General features: G+C 32.4%; 2 protein-coding genes across 2 annotated transcripts; both read right to left on the bottom strand.

The window, feature by feature from the left end:
• Positions 1-896: 896 nt before the first annotated feature.
• On the bottom strand, positions 897-7,507 carry LOC123882911 (lycopene epsilon cyclase, chloroplastic). Its single transcript, XM_045931564.1, has 11 exons — positions 6,999-7,507; positions 4,660-4,828; positions 4,233-4,368; positions 4,012-4,122; positions 3,769-3,871; positions 3,084-3,227; positions 2,891-2,998; positions 2,230-2,326; positions 2,022-2,150; positions 1,658-1,790; positions 897-1,210 (listed from the first exon to the last, which is right to left on the bottom strand). The coding sequence occupies exons 1-11, from the start codon at positions 7,299-7,301 to the stop codon at positions 1,045-1,047; spliced, it is 1,599 nt and encodes a 532-aa protein (XP_045787520.1). The 5' UTR covers positions 7,302-7,507; the 3' UTR covers positions 897-1,044.
• Positions 7,508-8,501: 994 nt separating this feature from the next.
• Positions 8,502-9,528, bottom strand: LOC123886073 (secreted RxLR effector protein 161-like). Its single transcript, XM_045935412.1, has 2 exons — positions 9,373-9,528; positions 8,502-9,086 (listed from the first exon to the last, which is right to left on the bottom strand). The coding sequence occupies exons 1-2, from the start codon at positions 9,526-9,528 to the stop codon at positions 8,502-8,504; spliced, it is 741 nt and encodes a 246-aa protein (XP_045791368.1).
• Positions 9,529-17,014: the final 7,486 nt, after the last annotated feature.

The following is a 17,014-nucleotide window of genomic DNA, read 5'->3' as shown; positions in this document are numbered from 1 at the left end:
CTTATAATTTTGAGTTAAATATATTTTTTGTCTTTATAAAATTAAAAGTTTTTAAGTTTTGCCCTTCAAAAAATTTACTTTTAGTCAATATTTGTATTTTAGAGAAATTATTTTGAGGACTAAAAGTATCAATTTTTTATTTGAAAATAGGGACTATTCTTACAAAACTACAAGATTTTAGAGAATATTTTCAGTTAAAATTTAATAGGACTAAACATAAAAACTCGTTATTTTATAAGGACAAAAAATATATTTAACTCCATTATTTATTATTAAAAAAAGAAATTCGGCCTCCCGTGTGATTGATTTCTGGATCCGTCCCTGAATGTCAGTGTCGTATCAGTATCAAACACAGAGGAGTGTACGTGCTTCATTTTTTTTTTTATAACAATCTATTTTCATGTTGCCTATTTGATTCGATTAAAAAATTTACCTATTTGATTTAACAAATATATTATAGGATTAAATATACATGTAAAAATAGTGTTTGTTTGATAAGTCCAATAAGTTAGCATATAGCTTATTGGACTAGCTTATAAGGTTGTTAGATAAAATTGAAACCTGTTTGATAATAAGCTTCTCTAATTAGCTTATTTCTGAAATTAATTTGCCAAAAAGAAGCCATGAAATTAAGAAATTGTTTGATTTTATTTGTAGAGGTGGTATGTGGTAGCTTCACATTGATTATTTATTTTATTTTATTTTGACGAGGCTAGCATCACATTGATAAAATTATGAAACTTCCTAACATGATGAAAATGGGGTAGAGAATTACGTTTCCTTTCAGGAGAATTATATATTTTTTTCCATATCTCAGAAACTGATAAAGCATTATATTTTCAATCTTTCAGTAGATTATCACCAAAAGAAATGCAAGAATTATACACAAGCAGAAGGGATACAAAATCATAAACAATATTGTTTTTAGTAAAATAGTAGTAATAATATAAACATATGTACAAACTCTATTATGGCTCCTAATGTAATCTAACTTGTGTCCCAATACAGGGTACCTAATAATAAGAGAAAAGTTATAGAAACGTACTATATCGTCAAGTAGGTTTTTATCATAGTCTTCCCTGTAGGATCTGAAAGCAGATGTCTGACTAGAGACATTCTTAAGTCATTTGGTGCTATTATGAACATGTAGAGTGCAAATAATAGAAGATCTTTCGAGGATAGAGAAGAACCAAGAAATCCTTGCCACATCCTGTGATAAAAATCATTAAACCATCATTCCATTTTGGAACAATTTCAATCACCAAAGTGGGAAAAAATTAAGCAACAAGATGAAGTCGGAATTATATCACAAGAAAGCAAACTGGATTATCTAATCTCAGCCGCCAATTTGAGATTGGACGACCAAGATTTGTTACAACGTCCTGCTGTAACTGCAGGAAATCCAGTTCCGAGTTGTAGCATGCATTACAAAGGGGATTTTAGTATTGAAAATAAAGCAGGCGCCATTTTGCAAATAACATACTATCGGTATTATGATTTGAGGCATTTCTTTCGCATTCAAGTTTCAACAACTGAAGCCAAGATAGAAGATAGGACTTGACAAAAGTGTAGATGACTTGAACACAATTTTTATATACTACTGGCTACATAAAATTTCAAAACATGTACCATGTATATGAGAGAAAATAGACCATACCATTCAGGTAAGCAGAAGAAAGTACGAAAAAATGTTCTAGTGCCCTCAATGTCCAGCTGCACAATTAGTGCTAATCCAAAAAGAAAGAATGACCTCTGCCGTTTCCTTTCTTGTGGCCAAAGTGTATTCCAAGCTGAAAAAAAAAAAAATTAAATGCACATACAAGTCGAAAATGTTAACAAGAAATCTGACAAAGTCAGCTCTCAAATTTGGAATTAACACAAAATCCACATCTAAAAATTGTGCACAACTTTGGGCCAGATAGTGGAACTATTTGAAGAAAGATAAAAGTAAAGTGTAGATTTCGTATGTTTTGAGAAACTGGGTAACAGTTAGGTCTAAGGTTACGGGTATACTTGATTACCTCGCATAGATGGATTCTCTTTAATTCTTTCACGAGTAACAGTGTCCCCTGTATTACTCTCATTCAAAATAGTAGCAATTACTTTAGCATATTCCGGAGCTTCTGACAACGATCTCACAACAGAGTAGCCTATTGGATGAATTCAATATTAAAAGAGCTAAAAGTTAAATTAAGCATATGCATATTATGAAAATGTGACATGTCATGCCTGTGGCTGGATGCACCATGCTGGCAGCTGCACCAAATGCAAGGTTCTTCTGCTCTGTGTTCGGTAATGATCCACCAACTGGGATATAAGACCATTCCTACACAAATTTGTAAATAAAACACTCAAAATTCACATCAGATGCAAAATATGTTCAAATGCACTAGAAGAACTTGTATATATTATTATAATTCACAACTATTATATAACAGACTAACAGCTCAAAGGACAGTTGGAAATCGAGGGTAAAAGACATTGTTATCAAGGCAAACACTGTTTTTCAACCCTTCAGACATTGTTATACAGGCTTTCCGTGTAAAAAAAAAACAAAAAACAAAAAACAAAAACTGAATCAGTAAATAAAATTGATGACCAATGAATGAGGCAAATGCCAGTAAGTATGTTTTCAGAGTAAGATATGTAATAATAGGACAGAGTGGTCATTTAACAATATAATAATTAATAAGCAACTAAGTATTTTCGTATATGGAAAATGGATGATTCCTTTTTTATTTTCCTGAACAACTATATCTTAAACTAAAAAACTTGACCAAAAAAAAAATTAAAAATATAAGAGAAATGGAAGCAACAAACTGTTTTCAACAGAATCTTCTATTTCAAGAAATCATATGGTCCAAACCAGCAGCATTGCCAAAGCCCTTACCTCTTCATAAGTTTTTGAAATTCTGATCCCCATCGTATTTAATCTTGAAAAGAGCTTTTGCTTTAATAAATCAAAAGGCATGGCATCTTTTGATGCCAAACATGTTTCCTGCAATTGGAATTTTTACATAAATGCAAACAGAACTGTAATACTTAATGGAAAACACACTACACTGAGAAAACATTGAGCAAACCTCGAAGAACACTTTCGTAGGAGACATGGGCATCACATAAAGAAATGTTGGATATTTATCTTCTAGACTTTGAACATTTTTCTTCATATAGTCTCTGTAATCCATGAAAACCATCACATTTGGATCATAAGGATTGTTTTCCACCTAAAATTATAACAAAAAGAAAAGTCATTATTACCAACCATCACATTTTACACATTAATTAATATTTTCAATTAAAAATAGCATACATGCTTGTTAAAAAAAATAGCATACATGTTACATTGTCAAAGACAAGAAAAGAAGGTAGACTGGTATTTAAAGACTTCTTGAACTTGGTATAATTTATCTGAATTGTTCATAAAAAATGTTTCCTAATATTGCCATTCTGAACTTTGCATATAAGCACCAATTACTAATTTGCTTTAAACAGGCTTGAATTAAAGCATTATTGTTATAAAAACTTACAACAAAACGAATTGTAAATATTGGTCTGATTTAAACAGACATAGAGATTGAATTATTAGCAAAACTGTATTGAAACTAAAGAGTCACCAGAATGCTTCCACTATACGGTACAGTAATTCAATCAGATTATGCAGGACAGAAGTAATCTGGAGGTTTAGGTAATAAGAGAAAGGACACTCAACATTAAAATTTTGAAAGGTAACATATTTATAGTGAAATATATACAACGGTATCCTACCTCAACTTCCACACCATAAGCTGTTTGTACACACACCTTCGGACCCCCAACCTCATACTGCAATAGTTTCCCTGAAGCTGCTCCTGATGCAACAGTAGCAAGCCTATAATAATAGGTCAGAAGTTTCAATATATATAATAATGGCGACCTGGTCCTATAAAACTACTGCCATATCAAGGTTTGTGGAAGTTTCAATATATCATAGATAAGTGGAAAAATATTATAAAAGCATGCAAATCGTACCTGCAGGGAACTACTGTATCATATTCACAGACGACATGATTATGACCATTGCTAGCCTCAACAATCCTTTCTACTCTTGAGCCAAGGTATGAGACACCTGACTCGACACACCTAAGGAAAACTAATATGAATCACAAATCTACAAAAGTAAATAAAGTATTTCCAGCCAGGAAGTTAAATAAGAAATAATATCATACTAAAAATATCACCAACAGTTTTACCTTCTTAACAATTCCTCGTGAAGCAAATGTCGACTGACTCGGCCATAAGAACGTCCAACTAAAATGGGTTCTTTATTATCAATATATACAACGGTATCCTTCCAAACATTCTCAATACAACCTTCAAGTCCAAGACCTGAAATCATAATGGTGTGCAGTTGGTAATGCCTAATATCAACTAAAGGAAGCGAAGAATATATATTGTTTTTTAGGACATAAAAATCCAAACCGGAGAGAGTGAAATCTATCAAAATATCAAAAAATTCATTGATGATCAAGTAGACAAGTTTAGTGAAAGTGAGAAAATTTTAAGCATGAGTTAGTTCACAAACAAGCATGCAAACATTTTATCCAAGATAAGATCTAAACGAATAGCATACCGATATATAAAGTTAATGTAATCAGAATGATGCAGCAAGAATGATACCTTTAAATTCGTCCTCCCACACACCATAATTGTTTGTAAACGGGAGATCCGGACCTATAAGCCCAACTTTTAAGCCTAACTTGCCAGATTCAGCAGCTAGGGCAAGACCAGCAGGACCACAACCAATCACAACTAGATCCAGTACATCTCCAATAGAGATAGGTGGCAACTGCAAGAGTGATTTGATTAGCCATAAATTTTCAAGAGAATAAACACAGACACACACAACATAGACAAGTCTAGTGATCAATTATATTATCTCCAACCCCTCAAAAATGGTGCATCTATGCATGAAAGCTAACAATGCATTCAAAACTACAAGCAACATTTTCCGAAACAAAAAGTCATGCTTGAGAAAAAAGACATGTAAGTATGCCATAATATGCTGCACATCATCACATCGTTTTCATTCATACAAGGAGCTTACACTTTATCCATAAAAATTAAAATATCTACATGGCTTAAAGAAATGAAATACTATTTAAAATTGACAGAACAGAATGTAATAACACAGAAATAGAAATTTCAAACACTTTTTTTTTTAAATGGCCAAAGTTAGTAATTAGATGTTAATGTTACTTTTTTCTCTTTCACCATAACTTGAACCCTGGTCCCTTTACTCCTTTAACCCTTAGCTCAAACTTTTTTCAAACACTCTAAATCTGTAACTTCTAAAGAAGAAAGTTCAACAAACAACAGCTAAGTAACACGAAAGAAAAAAAACCAAAGTAAGTCCATAACTTTATCGTTTTAATTTTCAACATAAAAATAAAATAAAATAAAAATACACACATATACAAAAAGTAGAACCGTTTGATAACTTTTATTCTCTCTCTCTCTCTCACGAGTTTATAGCATTTTTTGAAGCATTATATATATATATATATATATATATATATATATATATATATATATATATATATATATATATATATATATATATATTGTATTATATACAATGTTACAGCCTCTAAAAATTGATTTTCCAGTTCCTAGTTTATTGACTGTATGAGTAAAACAAAGTTTTCTGAATGTATTTAACTATTATAAACTTTTTTCATTCATTATTTATTATTCCCTTCGTCTCTAATCTTTTGATTCTTTAAGCTTTTTTATTTTTGTATTGGTTCTTATAGGAAACCAAGATACAGGTTTTTCACTTTGTATTCTTACAAAAATCAAAAGCATGCATTAAATAAATTTTACTTTTACTCAATGAATTACCGGTAAAAAGGTTTAAACTTACTAAAAAGGCCAAATATTAAAGACAGAGGGAGTATTGCATTTTTCGGCCCCCCATTTCATAAATTCCTGGATTCATCCCTGTAGCTTATTGCATTTTCTCATATGTTACTTCAATAGTATTTAAGCTTATAGTATACCATTTTTCTATCACATTTTACTGTCATGATCTTAATTGGAAAAAATAAGGCTCTATTAGAACAAAAAATAGTGGATCTTAACAGTTAAGCTAACTAATTGAATCTGTACTGTTTTCTTTAGCAGCTGAACTATCTTATAACTTCAAAATGACATAAAACAGATATGTTTAAGTTTAATTAATATTTTTTTTTTCAAAGTAAGATGACAGGGTAAAATTGAGAGAGAAAAATGATGTGTTATAAGCTAGTAAAAATAAGCAATAAGCTAGTGAGAAAAAAAGTTACAAAAACATAGCATTGTTTGGATAAACAGCTTATTTGCAACTTATAGCATAAAAACTTGTCATGATTATCACTTACGTATAAGCTTACATAAGCTATTTTTATAGCATCCAATAAAATAAAATAAATTTTGTTTGTGCATATGTTATATGATGTTTTCATAAGCTATCTTGGAAAATTATATAAATAAGCTGAAAAAATCTTATAAAAAATGTCCTAAGATGTTTTTACAAGTTTTGCCAAACCATCTCACAAAACTTATGTCAACTGATAACCTCAAATAAGTTCATCCAAACAGGCCTCAATCTTTTTTTATCATGTGAGCTTATAAGCTATCAAAATATGGCACCGCCCAAATAGAGTCCAAATATTAATTCAAAATACATCTCTGTCATTTTTATATTCCTATTTTTTTACTTAATTACTAGTATATCTTTATGTCATTTTTATACTCCTATTTTTTACTTAATTATATCTTTTAGTCATTTTTATACTCCTATTTTCAAATTAGCTTATCCTTATCCACTTTTAGCTATTTTACACTACTAACTAAAAAAAGCCACAAAAAACTCTATCCAATTCTTTCAACACACATCATCATCATCATCATCATCATCAACAACTACAACAAGAATCACAATCAGAATAAAATAAACAAAGTTGCGAACCAAAAACCTTATCAGCAAGCTTCGACTGCATTTCCATTGATTTCTTCTGCTGCATTTGAACGAAAACAAGTTCAGAGCCACCAGCTTTAACAAAATCTTCCTCATCAGCAAAATCCTCTCTATCAACAACGCAACTCTCGCTTCCCGTACCTGCTTTTGCTTCCAATTTCAGCGAATGCGAACGCAACCGAATCGCGTTACTCGAAACTCCTCTTCTTATCCAAAGCTTCTTCCTCCTTAACCGTAATCTTGAAGAAGGACTTAAGCAAAACGCCATTGCTGCTAAGTTTCTAGCTCCAACGCACTCCATTGTTGTTGTTGTTGTGATTTTCGTCGTCGTTTTGTGTTTATGTGCTCTTGATTACCATGTCGTTTTAAGTAACTGCTTCTGAAGAAGATGAGTGTTGTTAAAACAACGTCGTCGTTGCCAATACGAGCTTTGTTTCTGTTTTCCGTTTTGGTTTGAGTTTTTTCCAGAGGATATATGGTTTGCGATGACATATTCCACGTGGAGGGCTCTTATTGGGTAACGTTTCTCTGAAGCTACCCTTATCACAAACGAGTCGTTGTAACTTGTAAGAGACAGGTGGAGTGGTGCCCCCTGTACTAACATAATATTCTTTTTAAAATTAATCAAGTTTAATTGCATTTTTGATCTCATATTTTCACTATTTTATAGAATTAGTTCCTCTATTTTAAAATTCGATATTTTTGGTTCTTCCGTCATATTTTTTAAACTATGGATTGATGATATGGTATATTTTAAACCACGTGGTATATGATATGATGATGACAAAAATACTAACATCAATAAAATTGTAAGAAATTTCCTATATAAACTTAATTTAAAACATTTTATAAACTTAATTGCACTTTTGGTCCCTTATTTTTAGTTTAGGTTTCAAGTTGGTCTTATATCTTTTAAAAGTTTCATGTTGGTCCCTTATCTTTTTTGTAGGTTTCATGTTGGTCCCTCCCGTCAAATTTTTCACTATTATTGTTAAATTTGGACACGTGGCAAACGAAAATCATACTTGAAAAGATAACACTGTCCAAATTTAACGGTAATAGTAAAAAATTTGACGTGAGGAACCAACTTGTAACATGCAGAAAAGATAAGAAATCAACTTAAAGACTAAAATAAAGATAAGGAACAAAAGTAATTCGGTCCATTTTATATAACCATATTTTAGACAAAGTATTCAATAGAATGACCAAATCAGTAATTAAGACTAATATAAATGATATTTAATATCTCAATGGAAATTTTTCTAAGTTGAATTATTGACGGAAATAGAAATAAATGTAACACAATGTCAATAGTAATCATTTTAAATGATTAACGGATAAAAAAAATGAGATGAGAAGTGTGGGTTAAAAAAGTTTAAATGTCTATTTGGTAAGTACAATAAATTACTAGCTTATAATTAATTATTGGACTGACTTATAAGTTTGTTTGATAAAAATGAGAGGTCCTTGATGACTAGTTTTTTTTATTATAGCTTATACTTTATCCGGACCTATAAGGACTTATCTCTGTGATCAAATTGCTTAACCAAACACTTTGACAAGCACTTAAGGAAGCAACAATGTATTCAGCTTCACAAGTGGATAGAGCTACAACAGGTTCCTTCCTTGAGCACAATGAGATTGGTGCACCACCATACAGAAAGATGTAGCCAGCAGTAGACTTTCTATCATCCTTGTCTCCACACCAATCTGAATCAGTGTATCCAACTAAATCAAAGTTACTTCCATCTGATGTTTGAAAAACAATTCCACTGTCTAATGTCCCTTTAATGTACCTTAAGATTCTCTTTGTTGCAGACAAATGAGAAATCTTAGGCCTTTCCATGTATCTACTGACTATGCCAACATTGTAGGGTATGTCAGGCCTAGTGTTGCACAAGTACCTCAAAGATCCAATGAGTCTTCTATACTCAATTGCATCCACATCCCTTTCATCTGTCTCTTTAGTCAACTGAAGTCTAGGTTCTGATGGAGTGAGTGCTGGATTGCATTTATCCATTTTAAACCTCTTCAAAATCTCATTTGCATATTTTCTCTGATGAAGTATTAGGCCTTCATTTGTTTTCTGAAATTCAATCCCTAAGAAATAGAAATGTGACCTAAGTCAGTCATTTCAAATTCCCTCATCATGTCCAGTTTGAATTTGCTGATTTGAGCCTCATTGCTTCCAGTAATCAACAGATCATCAACATATAAGCACAGTATTGTATCACTAGTTGTAGATTTCATCACATATACTCCATGCTTAGTTACACATTGCTTCTAGTGTCACTTAAGAATCTATCTATTCTTTTGTTCCAAGCCCTTGGAGCTTGTTTGAGTCCATACAATGCTTTGTTCAACTTATATACCTTTGATTCATTCTCTTTGTCTATGAACCCTGGTGGTTGAACCACATACACTTCCTCTTCAAGTGGACCATTCAGAAATGCACACTTTACATCCATTTGATGCGTTGACCATTTATTGTAATGTGCTAATGCAGTTACTAACCTTATTGTCTCCATTCTAGCAACTGGAGCAAACACTTCATTTAAGTCAATTCCTTCTTTCTGCAAGAAGCCTTTCACTACCAGCCTTGCCTTATGCCTCGTAATTTCACCTTTAGGGTTCACTTTCACGTTGTAAACCCACTTCACACCAATTGCTTTCTTATCATTTGGAAGGTTAACTAACTTCTAGGTGTTGTTTCTTTCTATTGACTCAATTTCTTCATTCATGGCAGCTAACCATTTCTCATCTTTCACTGCATCTTCAAAGTTCATTGGTTTAGTTTCTGCATTGAATGCCAAGTGAACTAAATCACCTTCAGTAGTGATCTCATTATCTCTTTTAATGATGCAGTCATTGAGTCTCACTAATGGTACTCTGGCCATTGTTGATCTTCTCAATTCATTGTCACTAGCAGCTTCTTCTGTCACTGCTTGTTCATTATCAAATACAATGCTTACTGAATCTTTCTTCTTATTATTTGACCAGTCCCATTCTTTCAATTCATCTATGATTACATCTCTACTAATGACTATAGACTTGCTTATAGGATTGTAGAGTCTGTATCCACCAGTAGAATGATATCCAACCAATATCATCATTTCACTCTTGTCATCTAGCTTCGTTCTTGTCTGATCAGGAATGTGTCTATATGTTATAGAACCAAACACCTTCAAATGACTCACATTAGGTTTGTTCCATGACCAACATTCTTCAGGAGTTACATTGTATAACCTTTTGGTAGGGCATCTATTGAGCACATAGCAGGCAGTGTTCACTACTTCACCCCACAGTTCCTTTGGTAAATGCTTACCTTTAAGCATGCATCTTACCATATTCATTATGGTTCTATTCCTTCTCTCAGCACTTCCATTCTGTTGAGGTGTATAGGGTGGTATTACTTCATGAATAATGCCTTCTACTTCACAAAATTCAGTGAATTCACTTGACACATATTCACCTCCCCCATCAGTCTTCAACACTTTCAGCTCATGGCCACTTTTCTTTTCAACCATAGACTTAAATCTCTTGAAGACATTGAACACTTCACTTTTCTTATTGATCAGATAAGTCCATAATTTTCTGCTATAATCATCAACAAATGATACAAAGTATCTATTTCCACCTGTTGAATCAACTTGCATTGGTCCACATACATCATAATAGATTACTTCCAATACACACTTGGTTCTACTCATCACATTCTTATTGAAGCTGTCTCTGTGTTGCTTGGACTGCACACAATCTTCACATATTTCATTTGGAGTTTGAATTTTAGGCAAGCCAGATACCATGTGCTTACTATGCATCATGTTCAAATCTCTAAAATTCAAGTGTCCAAATCTATAATGCCAAGTCCAATCATCTTTCTCCACAGCAGTAGACAGACACTTATGATCCAATACATTGAGTTCAATTTTGAAAGTCCTATTTTTTGACATTGTAGCTTTCTGTAACAGCCCGTGGCCCCACCAACTTAGGTGGTCCCGGCACTGCCACCTCACGATCTTCTCCACCCCCCTCTCTAGTGGAGTTTTTGCCTTCTGTGGGAATCGAACCACGTACCATGGGGTTCAAGTACGTGTTCAATCCATTCACACTACCAATTGGGTAACAGCTTGTGGCCCCACCAACTTAGGTGGTCCCGGCACTGCCACCTCACGATCTTCTCTACCCCCCTCTCTAGTGGAGTTTTTGCCTTCCGTGGGAATCGAACCACGTACCCTGGGGTTCAAGTACGTGTTCAATCCATTCTCACTACCAATTGGGCTACGTAGCTCATATCTTCTTTAGTTGTCACCATGAACATGACAGGTTCATCACTATCATCTTGCTTAGCTATCTTTGCCTCATCATCTTGTGACTTTTTCTTGGACCAACATTCATCAGCAAAGTGACCATATTTCTGGCAATTGTAGCATTGAACATTGCTTTTATCAAATCTTTTCTTGCCACCTCTTCCACCTCTTCTGATAGAAATTTAGCAAGTGTACTAAATTGTCGTCAAGTAATAAAATCAAAGTTCGTATCCACAAGGATTGTTTCAATCTCGGCAAAACAATTAAATTAATTTAGGATTAATAATTAAAATGCAAAGGGGAGTTTTTCTTGGTTTGTTGTTTGATCATAAACTTTGGAAATAAAATGGGATTCAAATTAAATAGAAGAAAAACGATTGATCCTTTTTGGTTCATCTAATAACAACTTATCTCGGTAATTTCATGTATGTTAACGAATAACTCAATTTAGTTTCATGATTAGATTAAAACACAATTGATTATGCCCAATGTCTTGGTAACATAATCCTCTCTCTTGATCATTAATCTCTAATGTCTTAGGATGATTGATGATCAAGTTAGGAATATAAACTTTAATCCTTGAAATCTCAATTAACAATCCAAAATGTTTGAAGTGAAAGTCAATTGATCAATCATTCCTAGATCTATCATTCATTTATATCCTCATAGTAAAACAAATAATTGAAATCATCATATAATTGGCCAAATCATACAAAGCATTAGCACAAGGAATAATTGAAGAAACTAACTTCGTAATTTATTAACATATCAAATGAGAATCACATGGTTTAAGATAAATTGAAATTAGAATCACCTAAGGACCAATCTATGAGTTTAGCTACACATAATATTCAAAGAAATAAACATAATAAAAGAAGAAGAAACTACAACCAAAGAATAGTGTCAGCGTCCACTTATTTAGCTTTGATCCGTTCCTTTATTTCATTCCCCTTATTTCATTGATATGCAGCCTTGTTATTTTCCTCCCTCTCGTGCAGCTCCTCCATCGATGCGTAATTCCCCTTTTTGTACGTGATGTGCTTCTTCTTCTTCTTCTTCATAAAACCCACTTTGCTTTTTGATTTGGTCAAGCTTGGTCAAAGTTTGATCTTCTTTTCTATTCACACCAGCCCATACACTGGAACACTTATAATAATAATTTTTGCACTCAAACATAAACATGATAAGTTGAACCAAGAAAATAAAAGCTACCCAAAATATTATTTTTATAGAGAAAAACACTTAATTGATTCAATAAATTAAAAATTGCAATTTATTTAAAATGACTCTAAATTAAACATTAAACTAATAAAATGATATTAAAAACTTAATTAAAAAGACTCTAAAAATAGCGACTGATGAAGACTCATCATCTTTCATTATAACCACCTATGTGATTTTCATTCTTTTGACTTGTATTACTTAGTTTCTGGTTTATCTTTGTTACCATTATTGTTGTGCCCTCCTCTCCCTTTATTTCCATTCCATTTACCCTTTCCCTTCTTATCTTTATTACTTTCACTACAAGAAAAACGCCAATTATTGGCGGCCAAAAACCGCCAGAAACAGCCAAAAATCGCCAGAAACAGTGAAATTAGTGGCGGCCTACTGGCGGCCACGATACGCCAGTAAATAAGGCGACGATAACGCTACTGGCGGCCTAAGCCGTCGAAAACTTCCATGACGAGACTTACTGGCGGCCCAGACCGCCACAAAGTAACAACAGTCAATTCAAAGACCAAAGACGTTAGTGGCGGCCTTGACCGCCGCAAAATTTAGTGTCAGAAAGGACAGTTCCTTTTGCAGGTTGCGACAGAGCTACTGGCGGCCAGGACCGCCACTAATTTTGCCCAGATTTTGACCATTTAGCGACGGTTTGGACCGCCACTACAGCCTTTTCGAATTTTTTTTAAAAAAACGTTTTTAATTAATTATTTTGTTTTAAGTATTTTGTTTAATTATCAATTAAAAAATACATTAACTATATGACATGCATTTATTTATATATAAAACATAATTATTTTTTTATTTAAATGAAAAATTTAATTGTTTTAAGTATTTTGTTTAATTATCAATTAAAAAGTACATTAACTATATGACATGTATTTATTTCGTTAATATATAAAACAGAATTATTTATTTATTTTAAAAACGTTTTTTATTTAAATAAAAAATTAAATTGTTAGTATTTCGTTTATTAATATATAAAACATAATTGTTGTTTTTTTATAAAAAATGTAATATTTTCCACTTAAACAAAAATTAAAACAGAATTATTATTTGACTTTAAAATAATTCAATTAAAAAGTAGATTAACTATATGACATGTATTTATTTCATTAATATATAAAACAATAATTATTTATTTTAAATTACATTTTTTTTATTTAATTGAAAATTATATTGTTTTTTCGTATTTTATTTATTAATTAATGAAACATTATTATTTATTATTTTTAAAAATATTTAACACTTTTTTTTAAATAAAAATTAAAACATACTTATCATTTTACATGCATGTGGTTAAGTTAAATATTAATAACTATTTTTCTTTTTACACGATCTAATAATTTTGTTAACAAAAATTAAAAATATAACTTTTAAACATCACATTAAAATAATGAGCTTGCAGAGTAATTTCACCTTGGATTTATCAGAGTTTCTCTGATTCATCCTCTGTTCATGTGCTTCTAAAGATCCTTGTAGCTCTTCAACTTTCATGCTTGAAATTCTGGTATAGGAGAACCAGATATTGTATAGAATGTCGAGACATCTGGTCTGACATGAATAACACGGCAAGGCATATAACATTAAAACGGATACTGAGAAATAATGTTTTATCAGATGTTCCAACATTCAATTTAAAGAGAATGTCATACTTAATGTTGGAACATCTTACGAAACATAATAAAATCAACAAGTAAATAAACTGCACAAGAAATTGTTAACCCAGTTCAGCCAACCTGCCTACTCTGGGGGATACCAATTCAGGAAGGAAATCCACTAATAGCTCTAGTCACTAAGACCCCTAGCAAACCCTTTGAATTTACGTCTTACACTAAGACCTCCAGCAAACCCTCGGTTTACGTCTTACACTAAGACCTCCAGCAAACCCTAGGTTTACGTCTTATGACCTCGACATTACTCATGCAACTTCTGCCTAGGAACTCCTAGACATGAGATCCCATCTCACTTCCACATAACCAACACAACCTGTGTTGTTCATATAATGTTGAATACAATGTGGTGACTGTAACACCCTTAATTTTTACCCTTTAATTTTATTTGTAAAATGTCTCTTTAATAAAAATGCAGCGGAAACAAACTCATAAACAAAACTAATTTGTCCGAAGGATTCAAATTACTAAGGTAAACACCACGGTTCAATTTAAAAATTCGTAAAGCAATAAATCAACTAAAATAAAATTTAGAGTTCCCCCATAGGACTTCCTAGCAGAGCGACTCAATTATTGAAAACGCAAAAGGAAGACAGCTCCTAATGCCATCTCCGGACTCTCAGCTAAGCATCATTGTTTACCTGAAAACCTACGATTGCACATCGTAGGGGCGAACCAAAAAAGGGGTGAGTAACAACGTCACACAATTAACTGAATTCTATAGTAATATAAGACGTAGCCAAACACATGGTAACAACAAGCAACATATTATCCTTTTGGACGACTGAATACTCACACAACACAACTCTTAGATACCACAGCTCAACAAGCTAATACACACGCGCTACCAACGATTCATCAACTTCATTGCTACATCATTACTACACCATTATAAATATATAATTCGATATCATTATGACATCTTTGCTACCTCATGACTATCTCATAATAATAATAATAATAATAATAATATATACGTCATCATTTTAATATCTTTACTACCTCATGGCTACCTCATAATAATAATAATATATACGACATCATTACGACATCTTTACTACCTCATGACTACCTCATAATAATAATAGTAATAATAATGATAATAATAATAATGATACTTCAACAACATTATAATCATTATAATATTATAATTCAACATCGTTATTAATAATATAGCTCAACACTTATTAATAACCAACTACAACAACATGACTAAAATGACACTACTACTAATAACGAACCACGATTTAAGACAACACCAACGATAGTCCAATCTTAGTCAAACTAATTAGTTTACTCTTTTTAACAGCGACCGACCAATACCCGAAACAGCCCCGACTCAAGTAATTTAATTAAAAACTGATTTGCAATTTTAGTTAGAAAATTAACTCAATTTAATAGACAACAATTATGAAATAATTTCAAATCTAGGAACCAGAGAGAGTGAATCACACCAAAGGGTTCTAAATATTCAAAATACTGTACATAATTTTTTTGGGAAATTTTCACGAAATTATAATATTTTTAATCACATATTTACTCTAAATAATTAATTAAAAATAGCTACGAGTGTCCAAAAATTATCAAAGTGGTACCAAAATTCTCGTAATATTATTTACTATTTTACTGTAAAAAGAAATAAAACAATTGGAGTCTCCTGGAGGTCTCACGCGCCGCCACTCTCCGGGGATGCGACTGGGCGAAGGGAAGTGACACTGTTCACCTCCTTCTTCACCCGGTTTGCTGTAAAACGGGTCGTGCGACCCGGAATCCGACCCGGTTATTCCTCTCTCGTTTCTCAACGATATTCAACGTTCTATATATCGTTTTGATCGTCGTTCGATTTTAAAGAGATACCCGTAATTAGTTTTAAAATTCGGCAATCGAATCGCACGTAAAAGGAGGTTAGAGTTCTCTTTAAAATTAAACCACAACACCATTAACACTTCTCAAAAACTCTTATTTTTATAGTCTTGGACCCAGAAAAACTACAGGGACATTGTTAAACCGATTAAGACCCCTAAAGCACCATAAGCACTATAATTCCCTTTTTTTTAACTCAATAATATCACCACCCAAGAACTCAGCAACTCAATAGCACATAGGAATATAGGACACGATTTTTAAATGTAACACATATCACATGCACTCACATTAAAACAGAAGGTAGAGTTTTAAATTTAAAAGAAGAACAACATAAACCACAACACAAGCAATTGATACTCCTAGAAAGAAAAGGAACGGCTGCACTCATAAAACTATAATTTCAGGATTTCCTAAGTGAGTCGAACAAACCCCTTACCTGTCTAGTAGTGATCTCCGTGGTTTTTCTCCTCTTTCTTTCTCTCGTGAATCCTCTCTTTTCTTCTTCTCTATTTTATTTTTCTTTTTCGGTAAAATAGTGGGCAATCCTAATTTGTCACTACTTTAGCCTATTTATAAAAAAAAACTAGGTTATTTTATGTCTCCAAGTTATGAGAATTTTGTTTTATTATTTAATATTTATTATTTTATTACCTCCCAATTCATGCTACAAGGCCCAATTTCTCTAACTACTTCTCAATCATTTATTTTCCTACTTCATCTTATGTACTTCAAATTTCCGTCAACTAATTATTTAACATGCTAAAATAATTAGATAATCGGGCAAACACATCTAAACCATTAATTCCCAACAAAATAGACAAGGATTAACTAAATTCTAAATAAACGAATAATTCTAAAAGTCGGGGCGTTACAACTCTCCCCCACTTCTAGAATTTTCGTCCTCGAAAATTAGTTACCTCATGCATCTGGCTCCGAGCCCC

This window comes from Trifolium pratense, linkage group LG5 (genome assembly GCF_020283565.1).
Source record: "Trifolium pratense cultivar HEN17-A07 linkage group LG5, ARS_RC_1.1, whole genome shotgun sequence".
NCBI lineage: Eukaryota > Viridiplantae > Streptophyta > Magnoliopsida > Fabales > Fabaceae > Trifolium > Trifolium pratense.
Note: the sequence above shows the minus strand (reverse complement) of the source record. Positions and strands in the feature narration are given on the sequence as shown.

Bases quoted from the DNA above. Each gene is read 5' to 3' on its own strand.
- LOC123882911 (XM_045931564.1), bottom strand. From the start codon at position 7,301: ATGGAGTGCGTTGGAGCTAGAAACTTAGCAGCAATGGCGTTTTGCTTA. The intron at 4,369-4,659 runs GTATCATTCTTG...TTATGATTTCAG, and splicing joins GTGGGAGGACGAATTTAAAG to GTCTTGGACTTGAAGGTTGT. The intron at 2,327-2,890 runs GTAAGGGCTTTG...AAATTTGTGTAG, and splicing joins TTTCAAAAACTTATGAAGAG to GAATGGTCTTATATCCCAGT.
- LOC123886073 (XM_045935412.1), bottom strand. From the start codon at position 9,528: ATGGAGACAATAAGGTTAGTAACTGCATTAGCACATTACAATAAATGG. The intron at 9,087-9,372 runs GTATATAAGTTG...ATTGAATTTCAG, and splicing joins ACAAAGAGAATGAATCAAAG to AAAACAAATGAAGGCCTAAT.